Source organism: Centroberyx gerrardi, chromosome 18 (assembly GCF_048128805.1).
Source record: "Centroberyx gerrardi isolate f3 chromosome 18, fCenGer3.hap1.cur.20231027, whole genome shotgun sequence".
In the NCBI taxonomy this organism is placed as follows: domain Eukaryota; kingdom Metazoa; phylum Chordata; class Actinopteri; order Beryciformes; family Berycidae; genus Centroberyx; species Centroberyx gerrardi.
Window position 1 is genome coordinate 5,288,597 of NC_136014.1, and position 25,971 is coordinate 5,314,567.

Consider the following 25,971-nt stretch of genomic DNA (forward strand, 5'->3'; position numbering starts at 1 on the left):
AGGAGAGGGTAATAGCCAGGCAGGAGTGTCTACATCATGTGATTTGTTGTAGTGTTTTTTTATATATCACTAAAACAGTGGTTGCACATGAATTAGCAATTTCTACTGCAAAAGAGATATGCATATTTGTTGAGTTTATAATTAAAATGGATTGTAGCTTTGCGGCCACTGCAGACATAAAAAAAGACATTCAAATTGTTAGAACTGATTTCTTGGAAGTAAGATGACAGGACTGAAGTACACTAGAGGTTATGTGTGTGTGTGTGTGTGTGTGTGTGTGTGTGTTTAGTTTGAAAGGCCTCTTTCAGTGGTTAGCAGAGAAGTGACGGTTGACCTGATGCCCCCAAGCCATATACACAAGTTCACCCAGGGAACAGAGATCAGAGAGGAGACACACATGATAAAAACAAACAGCTTTTGAGAAATACAAGGACAAAATGGCAGATACCACACACCGTTCCTATTGGGCTTGAATCCCAGACCTTTATTTCATTTCAGCAATAACTCCAAATGATGCAGGTATATCACATGGCTGCCATGGCAACAAACAGTGAGAGAGCGTGAGATGTTCTGTTCTCTCTGACTGGCCTAACTAATGTCAATCACACTCAGCCTTGCTGTCAATCACAATAAACCACACCCACTAGTTCCTAGGCAGCCACTGTGGCGTTTTAACGCTATGCAACATATCAAAACTCAATTAAATACGGCAACTGAAGAATAGAAATAGCAGCTAAAACTGTTCAACTCAATTAAACACAGTCAAACATTAGTATTTAGTAGTGTCTGTGTCTGTCTTTTTTTTTCATTCATATAATTCATATTACTCCAAAGCCTGACATTTCTCTGATAAATAAGTTTTACATTGATGTCTCTCACTTAGCCATTCAATGCAAATAAAAAACTCTGCAGATTTAAAACAAATCTAAAAATATAAAATTGCATCTTCCTGTATATCCTTCTGGCTGCAGCCAGTCACTGCATGTTGGCATTATGGATCGTTTCAACATTTTGCTACATTTAGTGCAAGACTTTCAATTCCCCCAAATCCAAAACCATATTTTTTTTTTACAAGTGAAATTGTAAAGAGCAGATAAAAAAAAAAATATAAATAAATAGAAACATAAATACATCATGCTGTCTCATAAACAAGCTGTCAAAACAGCTGCAAGAGCAAACCCTCTGTGGTGGGACAACTTGATGAATATGAACATACTTTACTGTTTATGTATGTAAATGAGTGCAGCTGAAAGAGTGCGATATGTCTGTGGGCTAAAGTTCACGTGTGTCATCATATGCGATATGTTCAAAATATATGTGTCTAACAGTAGTGCTGAACTTTTTGAATTTCCATCTTGGGAAATTCCCAGCCCACATATCCTAGAATTGATCACATTATATGGAGACGATGTGGTTTCGTTGACGGCATCCAAGAACCCTGTGGAGAATCCTGATGCGTGTGTGTGTGTGTGTGTGGGGTCACCTGTCAGTGCATGGTGCTTGGTGAAGGTAAGTGACCTGCCTCTGCAGACAGTCAGATAGATAGATAGATAGCACTGCTGGCTCCGGGCTGCCAGTGCTGGAACCCTGTAATCTCATTGCCATTAACCTTAAACCTTAGACAGACTAGCATGCAACAGGAGTGAGCCTCGCCTGGCTGAATTAGCCCTGCGGTGCAGCACCCCCCCTCTCGCAAACAGATTAGAATGAGTCGAGTTAGCCAAGCTGGGCTGCCGGGCCCAAACTCCAGACAGGTCTGGGTTAAGTGTCCTCCGCTAGTACGAGTTTTGGGAAGCTAGGCTGTACGAGAAAGTCATCGTGTAGTGCGTATGGACAGCCGTGGGGAGGAGAGGAGAAGGGGAGATTGTAAAAAGGAGAGGGGGGGGGGAGATGACAATAATGATCCAGTAGATCAAAGGGAGTGGGAGTGAAGGGGGGGAATGGATAGATGGTGATGAAGAGAAAAAGGAGTGTTCAGAACTCCTCTTGGTCTCCTTGTGCCCCCTTGATGATTTCCTCATCCTCTGGTGGCGCAAATCCCTCCTGCACAAGAAGGTCAAAGGTCAATATATGGTGGAATGAGTCTTCTTAAGTTACTACTGCTACTACTACGTTTTGTGTGCATGTGCACGTGTCGGATGGTGGGGGGGGTTTTACCTCTGTGGCGTACAGTATGTCTATGATTTTATTGACGACGGGGTGGGGTTCGCCTTCGCTTTCCTGGCAGATGAGCTCGATGTCTCTCAGCTTGCTGAAGTAGAAGTCCCTCTCCTTCTCCAGGCCGTCCACAGTCAGCTTCAGATCCAGCAGCTACGCAGAGGGATGGAGAGGCACAGGTCAAACAGCAGAAGGGCCGATAACCAGTACATCCCAGAAAACAGACAGACTGAAGAAGAAAATAATAGGAATAATAAACTGCTACCACTAATAGTACTACAGCACTTTTCAACAACAGAACTGAGCGCTGGCACCTGCTGGTTGAGTTCTATGAGCTCGGCGTCTCCTCCGTTGCGGGTCACGGGTGTGGTCCTGCGGGCCGGCGCCGTGGTGATCTGCCTCTGGGGCGGGGGTACAGTCTTAGGTGCTGTGGGGGACGTTCTCATGGGGCCTGGAAGACACACACACACACACACACACACACACAGTTATTCATCCTCAATAGGATGTTGTCGCAGTGTCGTTTCTGATTTTAATACATTAGGGAAAATTTGCAATGCAAATTACTTTGTCACCCATTCGCTTCTATCTGCATGTGGCCTATGAAATGTATCTGCATTGGGCCTATGCATGGATTCCACTTCCACTCCCAAAAAGCTTGTAAGATCTTACATTACAGGGTGCAGAGTAGTGGAACTCAAGCACATCAATCAGTGCCCCCAATTTCAGGTTTTGCAGTGCTATAATTTTAGTAGCATATGCTCCCAAATATAGATTCATGCTACCTAGAGAATTGGAGCTTGTTCTGTAACCTTTGCACTTAACGCTAACTTATGCACCTTATTTTTTTTTCCTGTTCACTTTAGGAACAAATGTCACTGCTCTGCCCTGATTTCGCAACTTGTCTCGGTCCACACTCATCCCCAACACGCCAAGACAAGCCGATCAGGTCATTCAGAACTCGGTCATAATGCGGCATGCCAAAACAAACAAGTCCAATAAAATGACATTTAAAATAAATATGCAACAAAGGTATTGTAGGCTATAAAAACAATGCAATGACAATATGCTCATCAAGCCTATTATTGCATTTATGCTGTGAAAAGCAAACTGATGGAGGGAGGAGCATACACGCAAGCAGGCTTAATAATAAAAGAGCATTGAGTGTGTTGCCTCTGACAAATTGCATAATACATCCCAGTGCATATCATTTGTTGGAGGCAGCATGGAATGTGTAACCCCACGTTCTCACACACACATACACACACACGCGCGCGATGGAGTGGATGTTACCTGAGCGAGAGGGTCTTTTGGGTTGGTGGAGAATGGGTTCACCTGGGTTAGGGGGTGGGGAATGCGGTTGCATGAGGAAGTGACAGCAATGAAATGAAGCACATGAGTTCACACACCTGACTGCATCTTATGTGCTCGTGCGTGTGTGTGTAGTACCTGGGTTGGGTGGGGGTGTTCCTTCCTGGCCCTGCCGTGTCTGTAACGGGTCGTACTCCTTCCCGTCGTAGTTGGCGTCAAAGAACTTCTTAAACCACTGAACGAACTCAAAGTTATCCTGGAACTTGCCCTTCACTAACCTCTCGACGGGGATGATCTGAGAGAGAGAGAGGGATGGAGAGAGTGTGGGGGAAGGGGGTGCAGCATCAGAAAACTGTTATTGCTGATATAACTATTTTAATAGCAGAACAGACAACCTGCGGTTATGGATCAAAGAGAAGCAGTAATCGTCGGAATGCGAGATCGACGACTGCCTTAGGGTGAGAGAGACAAGCTTGTGATCAAAAGGTCGCTCGTTCAAATTCCCGAACCCGATAAGGAAGTGTGGAGATGGAGTGACAATTACAAACTACAGAATTGCTATTGTCACTCTCCGCCTATAGATAGCACTTACAGGGAAGAGTCGGGGATCACTAATCAAGCCCTGTCTTATGGGCAGCAGGGTGACACAGTCAGCTGGAAGACTGTCCTTAAACCGAAAGTCTGCATTGGAGCCTGAGTAACAGCAGGCATCCGCACTGCTGAAGTGTACTTGCGCAAGACACTGAATCCCTACCAGCTGCTGTGTGGCTGACCCTGCGCTCTGACCTCCCTATACAAGGGGATTTCCTTGAATGCGTGTAATAGTGTGAGTGTGAAGCAGGGCGCTGCTGAAAAAGAGCAGGGGTTCTGGAGAAGTACTGAAAACTACTCAAATCTATGCTGCTGAATTCTGTATTACATTCAATACTTTCCATGGTTACCAGGCTTTAGTAACAGTGGTTCAAGCCCTGGGTATAGTATATTTTTAATAAAATATTGGAAAAAGCGCATATCTCTCAACCTATCCATTTGTGTATGCATTGTGTATTGTCTTTTCTCATATTCCTTTCATTGTTATATATTGCATATATATTATTTTTAGAATTTTATAATTCACCACCTTTTCATAATGCGCACACCTCACACTGACTTATGTCCCAGTAAGTTCTGCTATACAGTGTAACCCCCTTTTGCTCTATTCTTATTCATATCCTATTCTCTGATGGATCCGATTACTACTTGCTGCTGCAACAACCCAGTTTCACCAGGGGGATCATTTAAGTTTTGTCTAATCTAATCTAAACGTGTGTGCGTGTGTGTTTTCTCACCTTGTCCACACTCATTCTTTTGAACGCAGCCTGTAAGACCTTGAAATTGTGGATGAATTCGTGTTCCAAGCGAGCGTTGAACTTGACTTTCTTCAACAATATGCACCCTGGAAACAGCATGTCCATGAACTGGCAGTACGCACCGCCTGAAGAAAAAGAAACCACACACACATACATTTAATTTCAAAACAAATTTAAATACAAGCTAGACTTACCAAATGTGTGTGTGTTTACCTGAACATAGCTGTTCTATCTTAGTGTAGGTGAGCTGTAGAGAGTCGTTGACCCAGGCCAACATGTCATGACGACTCAGGTTCTCTATGGTCATAGAGGTGGAGTAGACATTCACCGCCATCCTCCTGCTTCAAACACAAACACACACACACAGATATTATTTTAGATTTTTTCATGCCAAAAATGTACACATATTCAGTGTTTCCCACAGCATTGTATTCTTGTCAGGGTGGAAAAGCCTCTGAAACAGCATTTAGACCATCATGATGGGACACTAAAACTCTCCACTGAACCCCAGACTAATGAAATTCTTTTAGCAGCTCGGAGTCTAGTCCTCCTACCCCCTGCTCTCCTGGTGCCAGTGACGTTTCAGATAATCTTGTTATACAATCTACACTCACTATCTTCCCCACACACACAGACAGAATGTGAGCAGCAGACAGCTAGAGGCCTTGTCCAAACCCAGAAAGGACAGAACGAGCGCATTAGAGCAAAGGCTGCCACCAGTTTCCAACTCTCTCCTGTATCCTTGCTCAATGCCGCTCCAACCTCACTTTCCTTTAACCTCATCAGTAGGCTCCTCACATACAGGACTGCTGCTGTGGACCCAGATTAAAGCCTCATTTCATTTTCATTGATGTTCATTTTCTAGCACCATCACTTCAACATGACTAAGGGGAACAGTAGATTCCTGAAATGAGTTGTTTCTGGAGTGTCTATTTACCACCAGCATGTGATGGACAGCGATCCCAGCAACAGGAATCAGTCAACAATACAACAATGCTAAGAGAACTCCTTGAACAACATCATCCATCAGCATTGCCTAAAAATTGCTCCATGTATCAAAGCCTTAAAAGAAGCACAGTGTCAGCAAATGAGTGTCATCACTACTGGTGACCAGGACAGTCAATACTGGTGGCTGGTAACTAATGAAATGTCACTTATTGCTTTACTCACAGTATTGGCAATAGTCACATGATTGTGCGCATGTAAGCATAACCAGTCACTTGAATTTATGCTATTAAATTAGGTTTCTTACAGGTTTCTTTGCTTTTATTGTGGCTAGACCAAAGGCATATTAAGACAACTATTCATAAACACACACACACACACCTTACTCACCTGTGTTGGGTATGTGTTGGTGTGATCTGTTAAGAGTTGGGCTGTGCTGGTCCACCTAATACAGAGACCTGGAGAGAGAAACCAAAACCATGTGGAATATCAGTCCTGCTACCATTCATACTGCACTATATAGATTAACATAGATCAAAGTTACCTTATGGCCATTCTATAGTGATTTAAACAAATTGGAATTTGTCTTTCTGCATAGCCCTTCTCGACATAGATGCACATAGACCCCTATACATGTGCATTTCTCAAGCGGTAGCAGCCTCCGGTCACCCGCTCACTCACTAGCCCATTAATCTCTATCTCGGTTAATCCTCTTTGAACATGCCGTAACCCATCGTAGTTCACAGAGATGTCCGGGATGTCAGTAGGTGCATCCACTGGAGGCCACACACACCAATGCAGCTATGGTTCATCGTACTCACCGCATACTCACAGATAAGGAGGAATATAACAATACCAGAGCATTTCCTGAGGATCAACTGACTCCAAAATAAACACTATGCAGGATGCTGCGCTGAACAATCACTTCCTGACTCCAGGGCGTCACATCAACACCATCTGCCAGGCAAATGCTGCTAATTTGGCTGTGGTTGGTGAGTGTGTCAATGATGCTAGCCTTATTGGTGGGTGTGTGCACTGTGGTCCATCAGGCTTGACTATATTCTAAGAAACTACTTTGGCTACTTAGTGGTATTGTCCAGTTGATGTAAGAATTTGCTTCATTCCCTAGTTGTCTCAAGATGAAAACATGAAAATTAATATCAGTACAGACAACAAGCCAGTTACTAAGGTCTCTACAAACAGTTCATTTGTAGGCAAATTTACCCGGAGTGACATTACAACCAGTCAGCTACTAGCTGTCAAGTGACCAGTACAACCTTCAGTTATCAGCACACTGCTTTGCACACAACCAACACCTACCTGCTTGTGTGTGAAAGGGCAAGGTAATGACTAACACAGAGTCCAGTTATTACACATTAATGAAATCCATAGGCTTTGAGAGTAGGCTCAATCAATAAGTATGCGTAGTAGACTTTGATGTGCGTGACCCTAAACCTGGTCTTTCTCAATGACAGTCCCTCTCCTTTTTTAAATTTTTTATCTCCAGAACATTCTGTCGATCTTCAAAACATGACATCACTTGTTACTACACCCCGCACGCGCACACACAAGCACCACCACCATCCACCACTTTCTGAAGTAAGGCTCTCTTTCAAGAACTTATTAAATTTACTTCATGTCTGCCCTCCCTGCCGCCCGCTTTCTCACAGACAAACAACAAACACACACAAATGGAGTGTATTCACCTCGTATTTCTATTCTTGGTAGGAATAACTGTTCACCAGCTGTCTAGATGAGGCTGGCAGAAGTAAATAACAAAACTGTATGGCAACAGACTGTAAAGCTGCCATTTGGGGTCAGCAAATATAGTATAAGCGGTCTATTCTGCCCACAAAGTAAGACACCTCTAAATTAATTTTCTGTCTGTTCGTCAACTTGAACTACATTTTAAAGCCCACTGCTCACCCGAATATATGGGTCAGCTTGGGTATCTTGACAGTTCTGCTTGACGTTAGAGCCGCTGAAAGTGCGACAGGCTTACGCCAATGATTGTAGCTAGTAATGCTAGCCAGTAGCTAGTTACCTAACGTTGGCTGTCGAGCAACAGTGAGCTAACTTAACGACTGGCTCGTGCTAATAAGTTCGAAAGCTTTCCAGCTAACTTGTTTTCTATAATAGTGATATGAATTGACTCAACATACATTCGACTGTAACTGAAAACGCTACTTTTCTAGCCTACCGTTACCCCCCTCTGGAGGCCTTTCAGATAATACACACACACGCACTGCCACTGAAAGAATGACTGCGCTGTCACCCACGGGATGGTACAAGTCTTTATCTGGAATGTAAATTAAATCAACGATTTAACGGCCCACTCTCAAACGGGAAGAAACATACTATAAGCTAAATTTTACTCAATATTACTCACTGTTGTGCGATAGCTGCCCTTAATTCTCACCCGTCCCGTTGATTCCGATGAACAGCTACTCCGTTGCTACAAAGCTTGCCTTTTCCCCCAGCAAGTTGCGCGAGATTGCTCCCCACCTAAGCTCCTGGCAGTGCGCATGCGCACGGCAGTTGCAGGAGTTTGACATAATCCTAAATGAAACTGATGTCCCTTGAATCACCATGTTGGCTCCTGGTGAACCTGACCTATGGTCTTTAGCCTATGGACTTTAGGTCTCTCTTTCTAACCGGAGAGAGAGAGAGGGAGAGAATATTTTGTTTTTACTCTCTATTTTTAAAACATGTATTATATATATCAACGGCATCACCAAGGTTGCCTTTTTCCAACTCAGAAACATTTCCAGAATCAGAGGCTTTCTTTCCCAATCTGACTCGTCATGAGCAGGCTGGATTATTGCAATCCTCTGTTTATCGGTCTTTCAAACAAAACAATCCATAGATTACAATTTATCCAGAACTCAGCCGCACGAGTTCTTACCAGGACAAAAAGATGAGACCATATAACTGGAGTCCTCCTCACTGGCTACCTGTTGCTTTCAGAATACAATTCAAAATCCTTCTGTTGGTTTACAAAGCACTTGCTGGTCTGGCTCCACAGTACATCTCAGACATGCTGTCAGTTTATAACTCCAGCAGATCACAAGGTGGAAATCTCCTCCATGTGCCTAGAGCACTTTCAAAGTCTGGTGAGATGGCATTCAGTATTTATGCACTTAAAGAATGGAACAGTTTGACTACTGATCTTAGACTTGCTCCAACACTGTGTTCTTTCAAAACCAAACTAAAGACCTTCCTTTTCACTCGAGCATTTCCTTAAATGAACACACTGTATTTGTACATTATGTTTGTTTGTATGTGTGTATGCAGGCTATATGTGTTTTTATGTGTATGTATGCATGCATGTTTCTGTTTATTTGCACATTTCTGCTGTTTTATTCTGTTTTTATGTAAAGCACTTTGAACTGCTTTTGTATGAGATGGTGCTATACAAATAAATTTGAATTGAATTGAATTGTATTGAATTGAATTTAATATAATAGAACAGAATCATCATTATCTAGGCTACAATAATAGCATAACAGTTCCCACATTGAGAGTATTTTGGTATAGGCTGCCAAACCTCCTATACTTTAAACATTACTTTTATACCATTTATGATTTATTAGATAGTTTATAGTGACAGAGACAGTAAAGATGGGTGAAAGGGGATAACATGCAACATGACGTTGCAAGTGCATGGTATGCACCTTAACTGAACCATGAGGACTTTAAAACCAGTTCCCCACCTCTAGAGATCCTCTATACTTCATCAGGCTTAGTGTATGGGTTTCACAAATATTGTGTTATTTTAAGTCTACTGTTGCGCTTATAATTATAATTCTACAGACTATATATATTATTTATATTTTTTTTTTACAAATTCCTATCAACATGCATGAAATGGGCCACAAATAATTTTAAAAATGACACACACAGACAGTCTCAAGAGTTTTTTAGTTTTTTTTTCACTTTATTTTTTTGCACTCATTCTTGTGGTAAGAAACAAGCAGCCACTTACAGATTCAACAGGTTCACTGTCCAATACAACAAGAGTCTACAAACACACACAGCCACTGACCAGTCACAGTGCCTTCAAAACAACTAAACCATCCAACAATAAAATAATGTCATTATAGGTAATCGTAAAAAAACAGCACCAGTTGTTGAACCTGTGGCGTTCCATAGAGATTCTGTTCCTCTCGTCTCCATGTGGTGCTCTTCATGCATGGGTGTTGGTGTGGCACAGGTGATTCACATTGGCACGTTTATTCTTTCGGCTAAAAATAACCCTAAATATATAAGTACACAGACGAGGAGATGTGATCATGTATAAATATAACACTATTTAGGCAGGAATGAGAGACATCATCAGGAGGTGAGCGGATCAATGAGGAGAGTCCTAGTGGGTTTTTTTCAGCCTGTGCAGCTCAATCTTCTGCCTTGTGGAGAAGGATCCCCTGTTCCTTTACCAGGGACAGCAAACTTACTTTCACAATACGTTATCCCCAGAATACTGAAGCTCATTAACATAATCTGATTTTGGGTTATCCTGCTCCAAAAATCTGTAGAATATACATGTAAACGGTGACCCTTATTTCAAGATGTGTAAAATTTTACATGCCTTCTTCCTTTAAACATACCACTGATTCACCCAACAAATAGTAATAATCTATATAGCTAATTTTCCAGTGTTAATTAGTGTTGATTTTTCAGTGACAATGATTTAGAGTTGTTTGATCTGGCTCTGGGGCAGCTGTTCAAAACTACCTCAAAGTGTTAATTTACTCTAATGGGTGTAGTCTTGTAGAAACACTAGCATAGTGTTGATTTTTACACTCCCAGAGTTAAATTAACACTGACGATTTTGCTGTGTAGTTTTTCAAAAGCATGCATAAACTGGTTACTGTGTTTCCAGTAATCAAACAGCTCCCATTTTCAGTCAGAAGGCATGGCGTTCCCTTTTATTAATGCACATTATAAAGAGCATCCTCCTTGTTTATTACAGATTATCAGTAGCAAAAGTACTGGAAAGCATTGCTTTTCCTCCCCACCATCCCCACTGTGATCTTTAAACAAATCAGCCACTTTCCACCCCCCTTGTTAGAAAACTGCACTGACTTCTCTTAACTTTTCTAGTCCTTTGCAAGGTCATCGCCTGGGATATGCAAGTGTGTTTCAGTCAGAGGCAGTGGAAGTACAGTATACAGATGGATGGGGTGAAGTCTGACTCTAGCTAGAGAGTGCAGCGGTAAGATCACAGGGTGTTAGAAGCAGTTGGATGTCATCACCACACAGCACAGTTCATCCATAGGAAATAAAACCCACAAAACCGGAAACCGGCCACAGTGGGCGGTTCAATCACGAACAGAAACCGGGGGAATCCACACATCTTCACATGAGTCTAAAGCTATGGTGTCTATAGTGTACTGGATGTTTGTGCGTGACGGGGGGTATAGGTATTTCACTGAATTCAGTTCCTACTATTGTTTAAATAATTCAGTCAACATCGATTCAATTCAAACCATCAAAAACTGTACTGGTTTTGATCTTTCACAGTTTGTTTAGTTTGTGTTTCTTCACGGGATACTAGCAGGGTGATAATGCACAGAATTTATTTGTTAGTATGATCAGTTTGAATTTGGCAAAACATTTGAATTCATAGATAGCCCTTCACTCTCATAATTAATCAGGTCAGTCGCTCCAATTAAGACACAAATTAGATTCGTAAAGTCACTTTGGCAAATTACTGATCATCAATTAGATCTCCAATCAATTAGACTGTCCACCAATCACAGACACGTGCTTGAATGTTTTTTGTTTCCCCTCTAACGCTAATCCTGTGATTGAAAATCAGTGCAGTTTTCCTGGTTGCTCAGAAATGTACAAAACGACGAGGCTCGGACCGTCGGGGGGCTCCGGGATCCAGGATTTACCAGATGCCGCTGGAGCGACCACCGGGAGGGGCCAGGATGCGAGCCGAGGACCTCTTGGGGATGTGGTCGTCCACCTGGGAGCCTGAGAGAAAAAGACACGCAGACATACATTTAAAATTTCAGACTCCTGCCTTTCAAAAGAAGCTCCTCATCGATTTTATTCGGACCGACCTGAGAGGCTGAAGGAGGACTCGTGGAGGTCTCGGACCCCCTGGTGCACCCGAGCGCAGGCCTTGGTGGCCGCTTCTCCGTCTATGGGGCCCAACCCGAGCTCCTTCTTCATAGAGTTGGCCACCTTGGCCACATCGCCGGAGTAGGGATCCCTGTCAACCCCTTTCAAGGCCTGACTCTGAAACAGAGAGGGAAGTAGGGAAAGGTAAGGAATGAGTCATGATTGCTATAACACAACAGTGATTTAACCTATATCCAGTTCATGAAAGCTTTTCCATTTGCTGTTGTAAACACCCGGTGTCTGGTAGGTAGACGACAGAAACACAGATACAGTACAAACGTGAACGCACCTTTTCTCTCTGCACCATCTTCTTGTAGAGGTAGTCGGGGAAGGTGCGCATGGGGTAGAACTTCCCGGAGCCCTCGGCACACATGAACACGCCGTTCTCGCACACCAGGCGGCCTCGGCTGACGGTGACCAGGGGGACGCCGTGGCAGCGCATGCCCTCGTACAGGTTGAAGTCCCCTCCCTGCACTTGAGTGCTTACAGAGATGGTCCTGCGCAGAGAGGACAGGCATTAGTGTGTGTTGACTTTCTCTGGGTGGAAGTATTCCATCTACTTTGATTTTATCCAGTAAAAGGACGATAAGAACATTGAACATCAACGCTGTTTGGTTTCCTGATCATTCACAGGAGAAGGAGCTGACTTATCCAGATTTTTTAAGTTAAGAGAAGACGCATTGCCAAACTTTGTGGTGTAACGGAAAAGTAGTGAAAGAAATTGTGTGTTTTGTTGTACCTGGTTGCGTCAGGGTCCCAGACCACCACGTCGGCATCGGCCCCGGGGATGATGCGACCCTTGCGAGGGTACAGGTTGTAGATCTTTGCGGCGTTAGAGCTCGTCACCGCCACAAAGCGATTCTCGTCCATCTTTCCTGCGACCTGGAGGGATCGGTGCATTGGAATCATGAACACTCCCGCAAAGCAATAGGCAGCATTTCACAGTCATGATTACTGTGTGTGTGTGTGTGTGTGTGTGTGTGCGTGTGCGGGTGTACACCTACCACTCCCCTCTCCCAGATGACACTCATCCTGTCCTGGACCCCCGCCACTCCGTGGGGGATCTTAGTGAAGTCCTCCTTGCCCAGAGCTCTCTGCTTGGTGCTGAAGGGACGATGCTCGGATGCCACCACACTCAGAGTGTCACTGGAAACAGGATGCGCATATACAATGAATCCTGTTTTTTTTTGCCTGACAACAGCAATGTGTGTATGTGTGTACTGTGCACACACCTGCCCAGCAGGCCCATGAGGTAGTTGGGTGTGTTGGGGTCGAGGCGGAGAGGAGGGGCGATGACGTGGGCGGCGGCATGAGCCCAGTCCTGGTGGTAGTACTGCATCCCATTCAGCACAGCGTGGGCTACTGTGGTCTCTGCGTGGACCACCTTACCTGGAGACAGAGGGGAGGGAGGGAGGGAGGGAGGAAGGCGAGCTGTTACATGTACATCATCATCCTCATCATCACCACCACTGTCACCATCATCAGCTACTCACCCTGCATCTTAGCAGCAGCGATCATGTCTCCAGCGGACATACTGGATACATTCACCAGGTAGATTGGGCAATGGGCCTGCAATCACAAGCACATTCACTCATTCGTTCATTATCAACAACACATGGGAAGCCATACATAGACACTGGATGTTAAAGTCTGCTTACCCGGTTGCCGATGGTGACGGCTCTGTGAGTAGCCTCTGACTCCAGCTGTAGACAGGAAGAAGACAGAGACATAATCACACAATGAGAATTTAATTATTACATTAAATTACATTTTAGGCATTTAGCGGACACTCTTACCCAGAGCAACAGTAGAACAAGGCAACAGTAAACATGTCGTGCCCCACTCATGATGCAGACATTGTTTGGGCTAATGATTTAAAATGATGTTACCCAATGCTTGTATAGCATAGAATACAGATAGAATCCTGTGTTCTTCAACAGAGCAAATATCCAAATAAAAATAAATAAGCACAGAAAGAAATTCACCTCCTCTGGTCGGCTGATCTCGATACCCTCAGGTCCACTGATGCCCAAATCCAGAGATTCTTTGGCACCCTGTGAACACACACACACACACACACACACACACAAACTAAGTTCCATTTTTCATTCATTGTTGATTTCAAGTGTGCCCTCCCACAACACATGATGGTGCAACAATAAAGGGTTTCACTCCAAAATGGTTGCCTGCTGCTCATTCCTCAATATTTAAAAAAACACACAGGTGATTACATCCTCTGAAATGTTACAATTCTGTCACTTAAGTGCCCAAAATAGCTCAGAGCTTCAATAATATTCAGTAGTGAGTTTGACTTTCATGTCAGAGTACAACGGTGGATATGTCCTTTTAGAAGAAAGGGAGGGAGGGAGGAAGATAGGGAGGGAGGGATAGAGGGAAATGTGTGTGTGTGTGTGTGTGTGTGTGTGTGTGTGACGCTGTGCGAGCACCTCCGCCACCAGCTCTCCGTTCTCGGCGTGGACGCGTGCGATGGCCCCGATGTCCTTGCAGGTCTGCAGCGTCTGGTAGAGCTCCGAGTCCTTCAGCATCATCATGTCTTTGTAGGCCATGTACATCTGGAAGGAGTTGACCCCGTGCTCCCTCACCAGGGTCTCCATCTCACTACGCACCTAAGGGCAAAGGTCAAGGGTCAGGGTTTGAATTGAATCGCAGCTGACTACTGGCAAGTTTTAATTTGTATTGGCAAAGGGAGAGAGTGCAGTTGTGCTCTAGCCAGTGTGAATATGAGCATGGAGAGAGAGAGGCTGCGTGTGTGTGTGTGTGTGTTTGTTATATGGGGCATGAAATGAGCTTGGAGAGCAGCCAGCCGGAGACCACATTCCATTCACACTATCACAAACCCTCAGAGTGACATTAGCCACATAGACAGTCTCTTTAACTCACCCAAAATACAGTAAACAGAAACTATATGGTCTTTACCAATGAAAATATCCCCTCTCACTACTGCAGTAAATGGGTTGAAAGGCCACAATACCTGGGCAACTACTTGAGGCAACATACTGCAATCAGCATGGATGAGGATGGTTGTGGTACATAATCAACATTGATAACTAAATGCACTTTTTGAGTGTAATGGTTTCATATCCCATTGAAACTCCAGTGAAAAATCTTGAGATCATGTTAAGAAACATGCTATCAACACCTCGCTTTAGAAAACCTGACGTAAAACAACATGAATGCCAAGGGCTGTATGAGGCCCGCTGACTCAGAATCTGCCTAACATGTCTAATGAGCATGTGTGTTAACCTAGGTCCTGGAAGGTTTCATTCTAGGTCATTACACATAAGAGAAAAGGAGAGGCTGTTTGATCATTCATTCAGCGAGGGCAATGGGTTCACCTCGTCTCATCTCAGCCTTACCTTGGGTCCCCACCAGGTCACCCCGACATGCAGAGCGTAGTCACAGCAGGCCTTGGCGTCAGCCAGAGCCCGGCACTTCTCATAGGCGTCCAGCAGGGAGCAGTGTTGTTCAGGCAGGACCAGAGACACCACCATGGTAGTACCACCCATCAGAGCCGCCTGGCGGGGTGGGGTGATAGGAAGGGAGGAAGGAAGGAAGGAAGGGAGGAAGGAAGAAAGGAAGGATGGAAGAGAGAGAAAAGAGGTTGATTAGAGAACAATGAATCCATTGTAAAGCAAAGCCAGTGTTTATCATAGTGACAGTGAACAATGCTCCTTCCTTATTAACTGTTATTCACATCAACACACTTGTTTATCACATACAATAAATACAGAGGACAGCAGAGACAGTGGCAAGTTACACAGTATGTATTTCAATGAGACCTATGCAGAGCCCAGGTAAATGTCACTTCATCAGCCAATTAAATTTGCTTTAAATGTTTCGAGACTTGCCCACAGCAACGCAAGCTAGGTGGTTTCAATGCCAACTTGTCTGTCAGTGTGACAGATGACAAATGTCCAATGTGAACATTCTAGAAATAAGTCAAAGTGCTTTGAAAAAAAAAATGATCCAAACCCAATGGTACATGTTTTTTCCACATGATTTATGAAGAACAATATGTTAGGAGTCAATAATAGATGAAATGGCTTGTTAAGATGCTTCACATACAAGGACAACAGGGTCTCCTTTTCACTGTAAAGGGAACAGTGTAAGCCATACAACAGGAAAATGTGGAATTAAGGGTTTAGTACTGTTAGTCCAGTGTACTACAAGGCAGGGGCCATATGCACAAAACCTTCTTGGGGTTGCTAAGTAGGCCCAATTTGAGAGATTTCCTAAGTAAGAAACCAAGAAAAGTTTGTCAAAATGAATCAAGATGAATCTTAAGAGCTCTTTTGTGAATCCAGACCCTGGTTTTCATGGCAACTGCAGAAAAAAAGGATGGGAAAAAAGAGAAATAGATGAGGGAGGAAGTAACTGAGGAAGAAAGGGAGACGAGGAAGGAGGGGGGATAAGAGGGAAGGAGGAAGTTAGGGGACAACACGAGAAGAAGGATGAGAGGAAGAGGAGGGAGAGAGGGGCGACAGGCAGGAGAATGGATGAGGTGGAGGGAGCGGCTGCGGCAGCTGCGGCAACTCGGCTCGGTCGGCCGAACGGTAAATGGCACTTTTGTGTCGCCATGACAACGCAGATACTGCTCAGCCATGCCTATCGCGCGCCCCTGTCCTCCTCCTCGCTCCATCCACAGCCAGACGCGCTCCCTCTCGCCCGTGCAATATCCTCCAACAAGGAAATTGAATGGAGGAGCGAAGGGAAAATGAGCGAAGAGGCCGATAAACATTTATTGAACGGGAGGAACGGGAGATAAACGGAGAGATCTAGAAAAAAAATTGCTTTCTCAATATGTCCCCCGCCGTCTCTCACATAGCCTACACCCACAGCTGAGGCTTTCCTATTCTTTCGGGGTTCATTTTCAATTCAATCAAGTCAAAATAAAGCGAAACTGCAATTCACTAACAATAGAGCATTCATTCTCTATCATTTCAAACCTAAATCTAAAGTGAATTGAGCCCGACCCTGCTCTCTGTGTCTGTCAGTGTGGACTCATTCCTCCAGACGTGCCTCAGACGGGGGTGGGGCCTCTGCCTCTTTTTGACTGACAGCTCCGTCAGCCAGCGAGCTCTCAGATTTCCTATTACCATAGAAACCAGACCGAACCATCCGCAGCGTCAGCACCAAGGCTCTTGCGTGTGTATGTATGAGGAGTGGAGTATCATTGATCACTGTCTGCGCGTGCGTGTGTGCGTGTGTGTGAGTGTGTGTGTGTGTGTGTGTGATGGAGATCAGAGGACACGGACACAGCTGAGGATTTACTGACTGTGGGATTTACACTGTCTATCTGCATGGCTTTAATTAAAATCTACTGCCAGTCCACTTCTTAAAACGAGAAAGAAAGTCAGAAAGAGAGAGAAAAATGAGGCTATTGTTTCGTTTTGTAACTGGCTGTAACTGGCCTGTCTGGTATAGGTGCATGCATGTGTGTGTGTATGTGTGTGTGTGTGTGTGTGTGTGTGTAAGAGTGTGTGCACTGCATCTTCCTTAGTGGGAGGGTTTCTGAGGCCAGCAGCAGACTGTGTTTTCCTCTGCCAAGCTGGAATAAAGAAGCTGTCAGCTGCTTGAAACGCCTTTCATCCCGGCCTGTCTCTACTCTTTAGCCTGCATCTGTAACTGCCTCCTCGCCACTGTAATGGTTCCAGTAAAGTCACACAAATAAACATCTAATTTTAGACCGTTTTTAAACCATAGATCGGCTTGAAGGAGCTCTAAGAAAGTTCAAATTGTCCCTGCCAGACAGTTACATAATCTGAAACCAGTCCAGACTATCTACACTGGTGCTGAGCGGAATGGAACTGTCGTCCGACCCAGCAGAGAAACCAGACTAACCAGTTCAGCCACATGCTGCATGGAGGTTTCCACATGGGAAATGTCCGAAGAACACGTGTTTTTCTTGTAAGGGTGTAAAAATATGGGTGTAAAAACATGCAATTATCAAGCTGACAGAAATGCAAAGTTATTGTTTATTGTCTGTATATATTCTGTATATATGGTGTAGTCAAGTCTAAGAGCAGACAGTGTGTAGTCTGTGATACTGGACTATCATATTGTCTGCATGGCTTTCATCTGGTGCCTCTCTTGTCAAGCCACAGTAAACCAGACCAGTAAACCAGAGTCCTCCCTTTGGTTCCTTTAAGCATATTACTGATCATTGACTTTACAGCACATCTGGATGATGACACACAAACTCCAAACAGGGTTTTAAAATGAAACCCCCAACTCCTACTGTGAGGATAATCCCCTGGAGAGAGAGGGGGAGAGAGAGCAAGTGTGTGTGGTTTTGTGTGTGTGTGTGTGTGTGTGTGTGTGTGTGTGTGTGTCCGAAAAGGATCAATATGCCCCTAAATATGCCCCTTTTTACTTAAAAATCAGATCAAGGGGGCAAAAATGTCCTGTGAAAAAATGTACTGTAAGTATGAAAGAGGGTGAGAGACAGAGAGAGAGAGAACGAGAGACTTTGAGTGTGAGTGAGACACCGTGGCTTTGTGTGTTGGCTCTGGGAGAGGCTATCAGAGTCGGTCAGCTTACCGCGGCAACTCTCTGATCTGCCTCTATCAGCCCCACTCATACATCACATTACAGACGACCCCCCCCCCGCCTCTCTCATCCCCCCTCCTCCTCGCCTCCCTCCCCCTGTCCCACCTACAGAGGCATCAAACTCAACTGTGCACACATTGGTATAGATGCACAGTTCATTGCATGCATCATGTACATATGATGGATATGGATATGGATGGATACGCAGCTTGACTGATTACATATTTATTGTAGAATTGATCAGTACTACACTTGCTGTCTATGGGATTGACCCTAATGCAACATTGTGATCGGATCTCAAACAAGTATAAATTAATAGATTCTGTGCAGAGGGGGCGTTGACATTGAAAAACGTTGACATAGAAAACCACAAATCATGGTTGAGGGGGCGGGGATTTTAAGCCTCAGCGTGTCAGTGTGTTTGGTGTGCAGCTTGTAAATAGAAACGCACCTGTATCCCTCTTCAGCTAATGTGGAGCTCAACGTCACCCGGCCTGATATATTAGACGTTTCCCAAATCCTCCGGGCAAACAAGCCAGAACGTCTAGTCCAGATACGTGTTCCACAACAGCAATACACTTGTTAAAATACTCCTCACTTAGCTCCATTTCGACTTTTTACCATTTAGAGGTTTCCTTGTCGGTGACTATCCACTGCAACAATAGCGGAAATATAGGGGCGTGTCCTCCCTAAGACCTCCCCGTGGCCTCGCTCTATTTCCTGTACAGGATTTCTATCCGTTGCCCCCAGAAGCTCGTGCGACACTCTTGCTTTGTGTCGTGCGAGCTTCTGGGTTTCTCAGATTAAAGGTGTACTAATTTTTTGAAATCAGCTGTTATAGTGTTTGGTTGCAATGAAAACCTGCATACACATTAAAGGATAAGTTTGGCGATTTTCATTGCAAGCATTTACTTACACACAACTGTATGTGAGTTAAAGATACACCATGAGTTGAGTGTTTTGATATGTGATGTATGTTATGAATGTTCCCTCCACTGTAGATATGACTGCTTTTAACAAAAAACAGCATCACATACAGTAAGTCTACAGCTTGTTACAAAAACCTTATTTGAAGGGACAGGAGGTTCCTCCATTTCATTATCAGCTCTATGTTTACAATATGTAATGGTTACAATAAATGCTGTAACAGGGCTGTTGTTTTGAATATTTCTTGAAGAAAAGTAAGACATCCTCAGGTGTCAGGAGATGTTTTCCGCTGCTGTTCTCCTTAATTGGTCCTTTATTTGAAATAGACTGTTCGGTCAGGATTCTGCCTCTTCATCTGTGGAAGTGGTCGATCCTCCCGCTCTTCCCAGCGCCTCTTTGTGGGAACTTTTTCCACAGAGGAGTCCTGAAGGTGGCAGACACAGGCTGGCACAAAGTGTGATCGCCTGGTCTTTCTTCTGCGTGAAGGCCGGCCTGCCTCTGGCTCATCCTCGAAAGTTATATGTTTCCTCTTTGTTGAGGGCTTCAGTCCCTCCAGGATGGAGCTGGAGTTTGAGCTGTGGCTGAGGGCAGCGGAGCTGTTTTGGCTTCCTCCAGTGATGCCGAGGTTGACAAAGTCGTTACAGAGATTGTCTATATCCCTGGAAGATATTGGTCGGCGGTTGGCTGTTGGTGGGATGATGGAGGGGTGGAGATGTGGCACCAAAAACATGTCCTCATCATTCTCATCATCGTTCTTCATCTGTCCCCTCAGGACAGAACTGGAGCCAGAGTACAACTGAGCCCTGGAGTTGAAGCTGCGTCTATTGAAGTGAGGTCTCTTCCTGTTTCCTCCAGTGAAGCAGGGTTTCCTCCTGTTTCTCTCAGTGAAGCAGGGTTTCCTCCTGTTTCTTCTGGTGGTAGTCCTTTCATTGGGAGGCTGGTGTTACTGGTGGGATGCTATATGGCTCCCACTCCATGTCCTCAACTCCATTATTCTTCACCGTCTGTCCCCAGCCACAGTTTGACTGAGTCCCAGAGTTGAAGCTGGGTTTGGTGAAACAGGGTTTCCTCCAGTTGCTTCCAGATGTACAAAACTCTGTGTAGATTCAAGACTAAAAATCTGTTTGCACAAAACTGGAAACATGCATGAGCAGTCTTTCCTTCAAATATATAAAACACTGCTTACATGCTGTCACACATTATTCTGTTTTATAAATCCGCACACAAGAATCTGCATGTAATGCCCACTTAGTGCCCACTTAATGCCCAATTAGCCATAACTGGATGTCAACACACGCGTTTCACCTGGTTTGGACTAGTGATGCACATTTTCAAAAAAAATCTTGATCGATTTGCACTGTTAGTTAACGATCAAATATCAATGTTCGTTAGGCCCAAATATGTTACAAGGCACCCCCCCAAAAAACAAAAACACACACACTTCAAATCGAAGCATTATCCAGACCAACAACTTAAGTCACACTGATAAGCATATTGAAGCTGAATGGAGACTATAATCATAAAGAACAAAATAAGAATATTATTATGTAGGCTGAGGCTACAGTATTAGTCTATGTAGGCGATACATTTATGGCTCGTAAAAACCTGCTGCATTTTCATCTGGCATTCTCATATTCCAATATTAATCCAACTGAAATAACGTTTCCAAACTCCAAAGGAAATAAAAAAACAATTGTTGACCAAATCGTCTGGGGTTAACAGTTTTAGGCCCCTTGCCTAAACATTTTTATTTATACAGATCAGCATGTCCAAACACGGAGTAACGCACCACACACCGTTTGTTTACCGAGAAGACCCGCTCTGACGGGACAGAGGTCCCGGGGTGCAGAGGCACCGCTGCGTTGGTGCTGTCAGCCTGGGAATCCTACTTGGTTGGCTTCCCACCAGTCCAGTGGATTCGTATCAAGTGGTGGAGGCATTTCTTGCAAGTAGCCCTCAATCCACTTTGGTTTAATGGTCATTTGCGCAGTTGGACTAACCGGCTGCGATGACGCAATTCAAACAGTCATTAACCGTTAAGGTTAATTGACATGATACATAACAAACAATAAATCGATCATCGATTTTTGTTGGACATCCCTAGTTTGGACATAAACCCCAATCATCATCATGGGCCAGAAAAATCAGACTTGTTATAGTAATAGTCTGTTGATTGATCACACATGAGTAGGTCTAATTTATGATCCGATATAGGTGATATTCTAATATCCACTTGTTGGAGCTTTGGCAGCACTCAGGAATAGGAAGTTAAAGTTGTTCCAGACAGGACGATGGATTAGTAAAACGGTCTTTGAACATATTTTCTATCAGAAATAAAGTTTACTATTATTATTACTGAATTGAACGGCGCCTCCCTCTTGCCCGTGGTGCTGAAAGACGCACAGCAGCAGCTACTTCTCAGTCCCAAAATGGGGCTGTTTTGTTTTTTTACTATTTTATTTTTAAAAAGGAGAAAAGGAAAATCAAGTCCTTTATAAATGTTGTATCTGCCATTTCTGACCAGGAAAACGAAAACTGAAAAATTTCCATTTCTCATTTGTGGATTTTGAAATGAAAATCAAATCAGCATTCGTTTGTCATTTTTTGATTTCTGTTTCTGAAAAGAAAATAGAACAACCAAAAAATACACAGACCCAAAGCAACCTCAAACCAGTAGCCTAATTCTTTACTGTTTTGCATTATAGTAGAAACTGTGCATTGTCCGTTATTTACTCTAGACTCGAATGTAAAGCATCTCGTCTGGAAAGCAAGTGTATGATAGAGACTGTTTTATTGTCGCTTAGTCTACCTGTAAGAAAATGCCTGCCGCACACCCGGTCATGAGTGGTTGCTTTACCTGCCAGCCTATCCCCAGTTTTGTAGATGCCAGATGTCCTATAAGCATACTGTAGGATCTGGGTTATCCTCCCTTCTTATTCTCTGCATCCACAGATTCCGTTAAAATAGTGTACTTCAGAGACACAAGCAGCTCCAGCAAAAATAGAAAAGAACCTAAGCTTTACCAACCAAGCTAAACTCAAAGTGATGCAGCACACAGGCTCACAGAGTCTTTACAGCTGTGACCCACAATGGCATATGTGCAGTAAAGACCGACAGAGTGACTTAAACTAGCTGCTGGTCACAGATAAAAATGGATTGTCAGGAGACTGGTGGATGAGGTACAAGCAGGTGTTTAAAGGTATACACACTGAATCCAATTTCAGTGTGTATACCTGAGGTGTAATCCAGCTATCTAAACACAGGTGGAAAGGGGGCCTTAGTATCAACACTGCATGTTGTCTCTCTCTTCTTGTGTCTCCCAATGTTTCACAGTACTCTGCTCCACCATTTGACCCTGTTATATAAGATGCCCTCCTACTGTAGGACAGTGGGGGGGGGGGGGGGGTTTCACAGTGGGGAGTCATTCAACACAGAGGAAGGAGAGAGGAGGAAGGGAGGCAGGCGAGGGAACAGAGTGTTCAAAACGATGGAGGGAGGGGAAGAGGATGCGGAGGGAAATAGTTTTGGGGTTCGTCGCAATTGCGCATGAGCCATTGCCACGGTAACGCAGTCACCATAGAGACCACACAATACCACCACGGTCATGCGTGCACACAGCCAGACATACACACACACACACGCATGAGAGGGCTTCCTGATTTCCACAATGAGAACGCGGATGCATGCTAGGGGGTTAGTTACCATGGCAGCAAGGTCAATGGGTGGGGGTGAGCTGGCATATGGAGGATACAAACCCCCACCCCAACTCTTCTCACCCCACTTCAGTTGGCATTCCATTAGACTGAAGCCAGGCTTGTCATTTCACTAAGCTACAGTATGACATCCAATATTATTTGCCACCAAAACTTCCAAACCCCGCTGACGGTATTCCAAAGAGGAAAGATACTAGTAGTGCTTTTGGACTCACATATGCTAAGATAAGGCGAGTGCCACACCTTGCCGTACCCAGTTGACGCCCATGACTAAAGCCCCCAGCGACAAGAATGAGCCAGGCAACAACAGCTACTTCCTACAACATCCTCCAACACACACGTACCACTGTAAGCGACACTCAATTACACTCCCACTTTTAAATCTCCTAATTATCCTATCATCCTCTCTCCTCTGAGTCTCAAGGGGATCACTGCAGACATGCAGAGCATCCTTAGGAAATGAACTAGTAAACCCAGTACGATTGAACACTGAACAGCTGTGTGTGTGTGTGTATAAAAAGAGAGCCCTTTACTGTCAATCGGAAACTAGTGACAGCTGTTTGGTTTTGCTTCACGTAAGTCCAGTGTAAGAGTGACAACAGATTATACAGTGGTTATTGGTCTGTGTGAATGTATGGGGCTGGAAGCAGGGATGAATTTGAACAAGAAGAAGAAGAGAGAGAGGGGGGGAGAGAGAGGGGAGGGGAGAGAGGGGGAGAGAGAGAGAGAGAGAGAGAGAGAGAGAGAGAGAGAGAGAGATATTGTGTTTCTGTGTGTGACAGCTGTCTCTGGATTCCAAATATGCAGCAGCATTAACACAGGCATGCTGGTGGGCCCAGTCACAACACAGCCCAGTGTGTGTGTGTGTGTGTGTGTGTGTGTGTGTGTACCTTGGTGCCGCTGTAAAAGTCATCCTGGATAGCGGCGTTCATGAAAGTCTCCTCCAGATGCACGCTGGTGTCTATTCCGCCCGGCAACACCAGCTTTCCCGAGGCGTCAATCACCTTAGCACCGCCCGGTATCATCAGCTCCTTTCCCACCTGCCAGACAATACACAAAACGCACACAAATCACTCAACTTTATTAATACCCTTGACACTAATACCCTTTACATGTATCTCAACCACAGAATGTATCATGAATATAAAGGGTATTCCTGTTAGGGTCCATTCACTATCACTGTAACCAGAAAAAGGAGGGTTCTTCAATGGTTCTTTGGTTATAATGGTCTTATATGGAAACATAATGACTTTTTTCAAGGTTCTTTCAATACTGCTGATATGGAACATTTCATGCCCCCTTAAATAGTTCTTTATGGAAGCATGAAGGTCTCTGCAGAACCGCTTGAGCTTGGTGCCATAGAGAATCTTTCTAAAATGATTCTTTACAGCATTAAAATGTGTTCTGCTATGGTACAAGCCTAAATAAACATTTTTTATTAGTATATAGAACCCTTTTTGTTAAGAATGTAGGTTATTTGGTAATGACAGCATTTATTCTCAAGTATTTGTTAATAGGTTGGACCTTCTCATGCCAATTTGACAGACAGTTTTCTGAATTCAAAGTCAATTGACCTCAACTCTGATACTGTCGTTGTCATGGAAATAAGCACTGACAAAGTGTATGGGAAAGCTGCTGTGTTGCCATGGTACCACATGGCTGAATGTTTCAGTAGCAGTGGAGCTGAACTTTCCAGGTTTCTGAGTCTTATGCATCCTCTTCATATGATGCTCAGTTCCATGGCGACGTGATCAAAATCCTTTGGCAGCCATCTTAGCTTTACCAAAGATTACCATGATACGCCAGCAAGCGTCCAGTGCATCATTCTAACTCAGTGAGTTCATGTACGGTATCATCATGTGGAGCCACGGTTGTTTTGAGTAATTCATTCTCTTCATATCGTTGAGTGATGAGTCACCCCAACAGCTGGGAGTGTGTGAGAGAGGGGGAGAGGGAGTGTGTGTGCATGTGAGAGAAAGAGAAATATATAGAGAGAAATAAAGAATGCAGTATGTGTTTCTATGTGTGTGATATTGTGTAATAATGCATTTGTACATGCATGTGTGTGCGCATGACTGGGTGAGTGTGTCTGTGTGTGTGTCTGTGTGTGTGCTAGTGCTTTACGCAGACTACCTGCTGAATGATGCCGTTCTCAATGTAGACGTCAGCTTCCTGGGTGAAGTCATCATTGACCACCTTCCCTCCCTTGATGAGGATGCGCATGGACCCCGCGTTGGCAGCCATAGTCCTGACAGAGGAACAAAAAGGAACATTTAGCATAAATATTATATCATGAAAACATTGCTGCATGACATTTGGCGTCCTGGAGTGAGAGAGAGACATATAGGAAGATAGTCCTTTCAGAGAGGAATATGTAAGAAGGGAAAATTAGTCATAAAACAGTATTATAACTAGAGTTAGATGTGTTTCAATGAAGAGTTTTAGTGTCCCATTGTCTAAATGCTGTTTCAGTTTTTGTTTTTTTCTGTTTTTAATTCTGGGGTAAACACTGAATCTTTCTCATTTTTTTATTATTTTGGCATGAAAATGTCAGATTTTGAGATAATGAATGTTCAGCTTCAGTCAAGAAACCAGCCTTCAAAAACCCTAATTCAGTTATGACAGTGAGTAAAAACATTGCGGGGGCTCAGCAGGCGAAATCCCATAAGTCACATAAGTGGGTTGTGGGTGTGAATCAGTTTCACAGCTTTTGTTGCAGAAATGCTATAAAAATAATCTCTAAGAAAAAAAAAGGATAGTCAGTCATCAACGATGATGCTGTAAAATAGACTGGTACTAAGCTGCCTCTGATGAGGGGAAAATCATGCGTATTCACCCAAGTCTGCTCTTCTGCTGACCCGCACATT

The 25,971-nt window shown here is 44.0% G+C and overlaps 2 protein-coding genes across 9 annotated transcripts; both read right to left on the minus strand.

Moving 5' to 3' along the window:
• Positions 1-457: 457 nt before the first annotated feature.
• Positions 458-8,244, minus strand: LOC139929483 (microtubule-associated protein RP/EB family member 3-like). Of its 8 annotated transcripts, none has more exons than XM_078290015.1 (9): positions 8,182-8,244; positions 6,153-6,220; positions 5,031-5,158; positions 4,797-4,942; positions 3,607-3,763; positions 3,451-3,492; positions 2,472-2,608; positions 2,158-2,310; positions 458-2,043 (listed from the first exon to the last, which is right to left on the minus strand). In XM_078290015.1, exons 3-9 carry the CDS (start codon positions 5,149-5,151, stop codon positions 1,975-1,977), a joined length of 825 nt encoding a protein of 274 aa, XP_078146141.1. In that variant the 5' UTR covers positions 5,152-5,158; positions 6,153-6,220; positions 8,182-8,244; the 3' UTR covers positions 458-1,974. The 8 variants fall into 8 exon arrangements, with proteins under 8 accessions (XP_078146141.1, XP_078146144.1, XP_071778484.1 ...); XM_078290018.1 differs by having other exon boundaries at positions 5,031-5,155; positions 8,152-8,239; XM_071922383.2 differs by having other exon boundaries at positions 8,152-8,239.
• A 3,414-nt stretch (positions 8,245-11,658) lies between these two features.
• On the minus strand, positions 11,659-25,351 carry LOC139929470 (dihydropyrimidinase-related protein 5-like). Its single transcript, XM_071922361.2, has 13 exons — positions 25,238-25,351; positions 23,995-24,144; positions 15,272-15,430; positions 14,342-14,521; positions 13,880-13,948; positions 13,553-13,597; positions 13,388-13,463; positions 13,127-13,283; positions 12,899-13,040; positions 12,634-12,776; positions 12,184-12,391; positions 11,834-12,011; positions 11,659-11,744 (listed from the first exon to the last, which is right to left on the minus strand). The coding sequence occupies exons 1-13, from the start codon at positions 25,346-25,348 to the stop codon at positions 11,659-11,661; spliced, it is 1,704 nt and encodes a 567-aa protein (XP_071778462.1). The 5' UTR covers positions 25,349-25,351.
• Between the last annotated feature and the right edge of the window lie 620 nt (positions 25,352-25,971).

Coding starts and splice junctions, on each gene's coding strand:
- LOC139929470 (XM_071922361.2), bottom strand. CDS start 25,348: ATGGCTGCCAACGCGGGGTCCATGCGCATCCTCATCAAGGGAGGGAAG. Junction 14,522..15,271: donor TGACCTGGTGGGGACCCAAG/GTAAGGCTGAGA, acceptor CTTTGCCCTTAG/GTGCGTAGTGAGATGGAGAC. Junction 11,745..11,833: donor GTCCTCCTTCAGCCTCTCAG/GTCGGTCCGAAT, acceptor TTTTTCTCTCAG/GCTCCCAGGTGGACGACCAC.
- LOC139929483 (XM_078290015.1), bottom strand. CDS start 5,151: ATGGCGGTGAATGTCTACTCCACCTCTATGACCATAGAGAACCTGAGT. Junction 2,609..3,450: donor CAAAAGACCCTCTCGCTCAG/GTAACATCCACT, acceptor TGTGTCTTCCAG/GCCCCATGAGAACGTCCCCC. Junction 2,044..2,157: donor ACATACTGTACGCCACAGAG/GTAAAACCCCCC, acceptor CTTCTTGTGCAG/GAGGGATTTGCGCCACCAGA.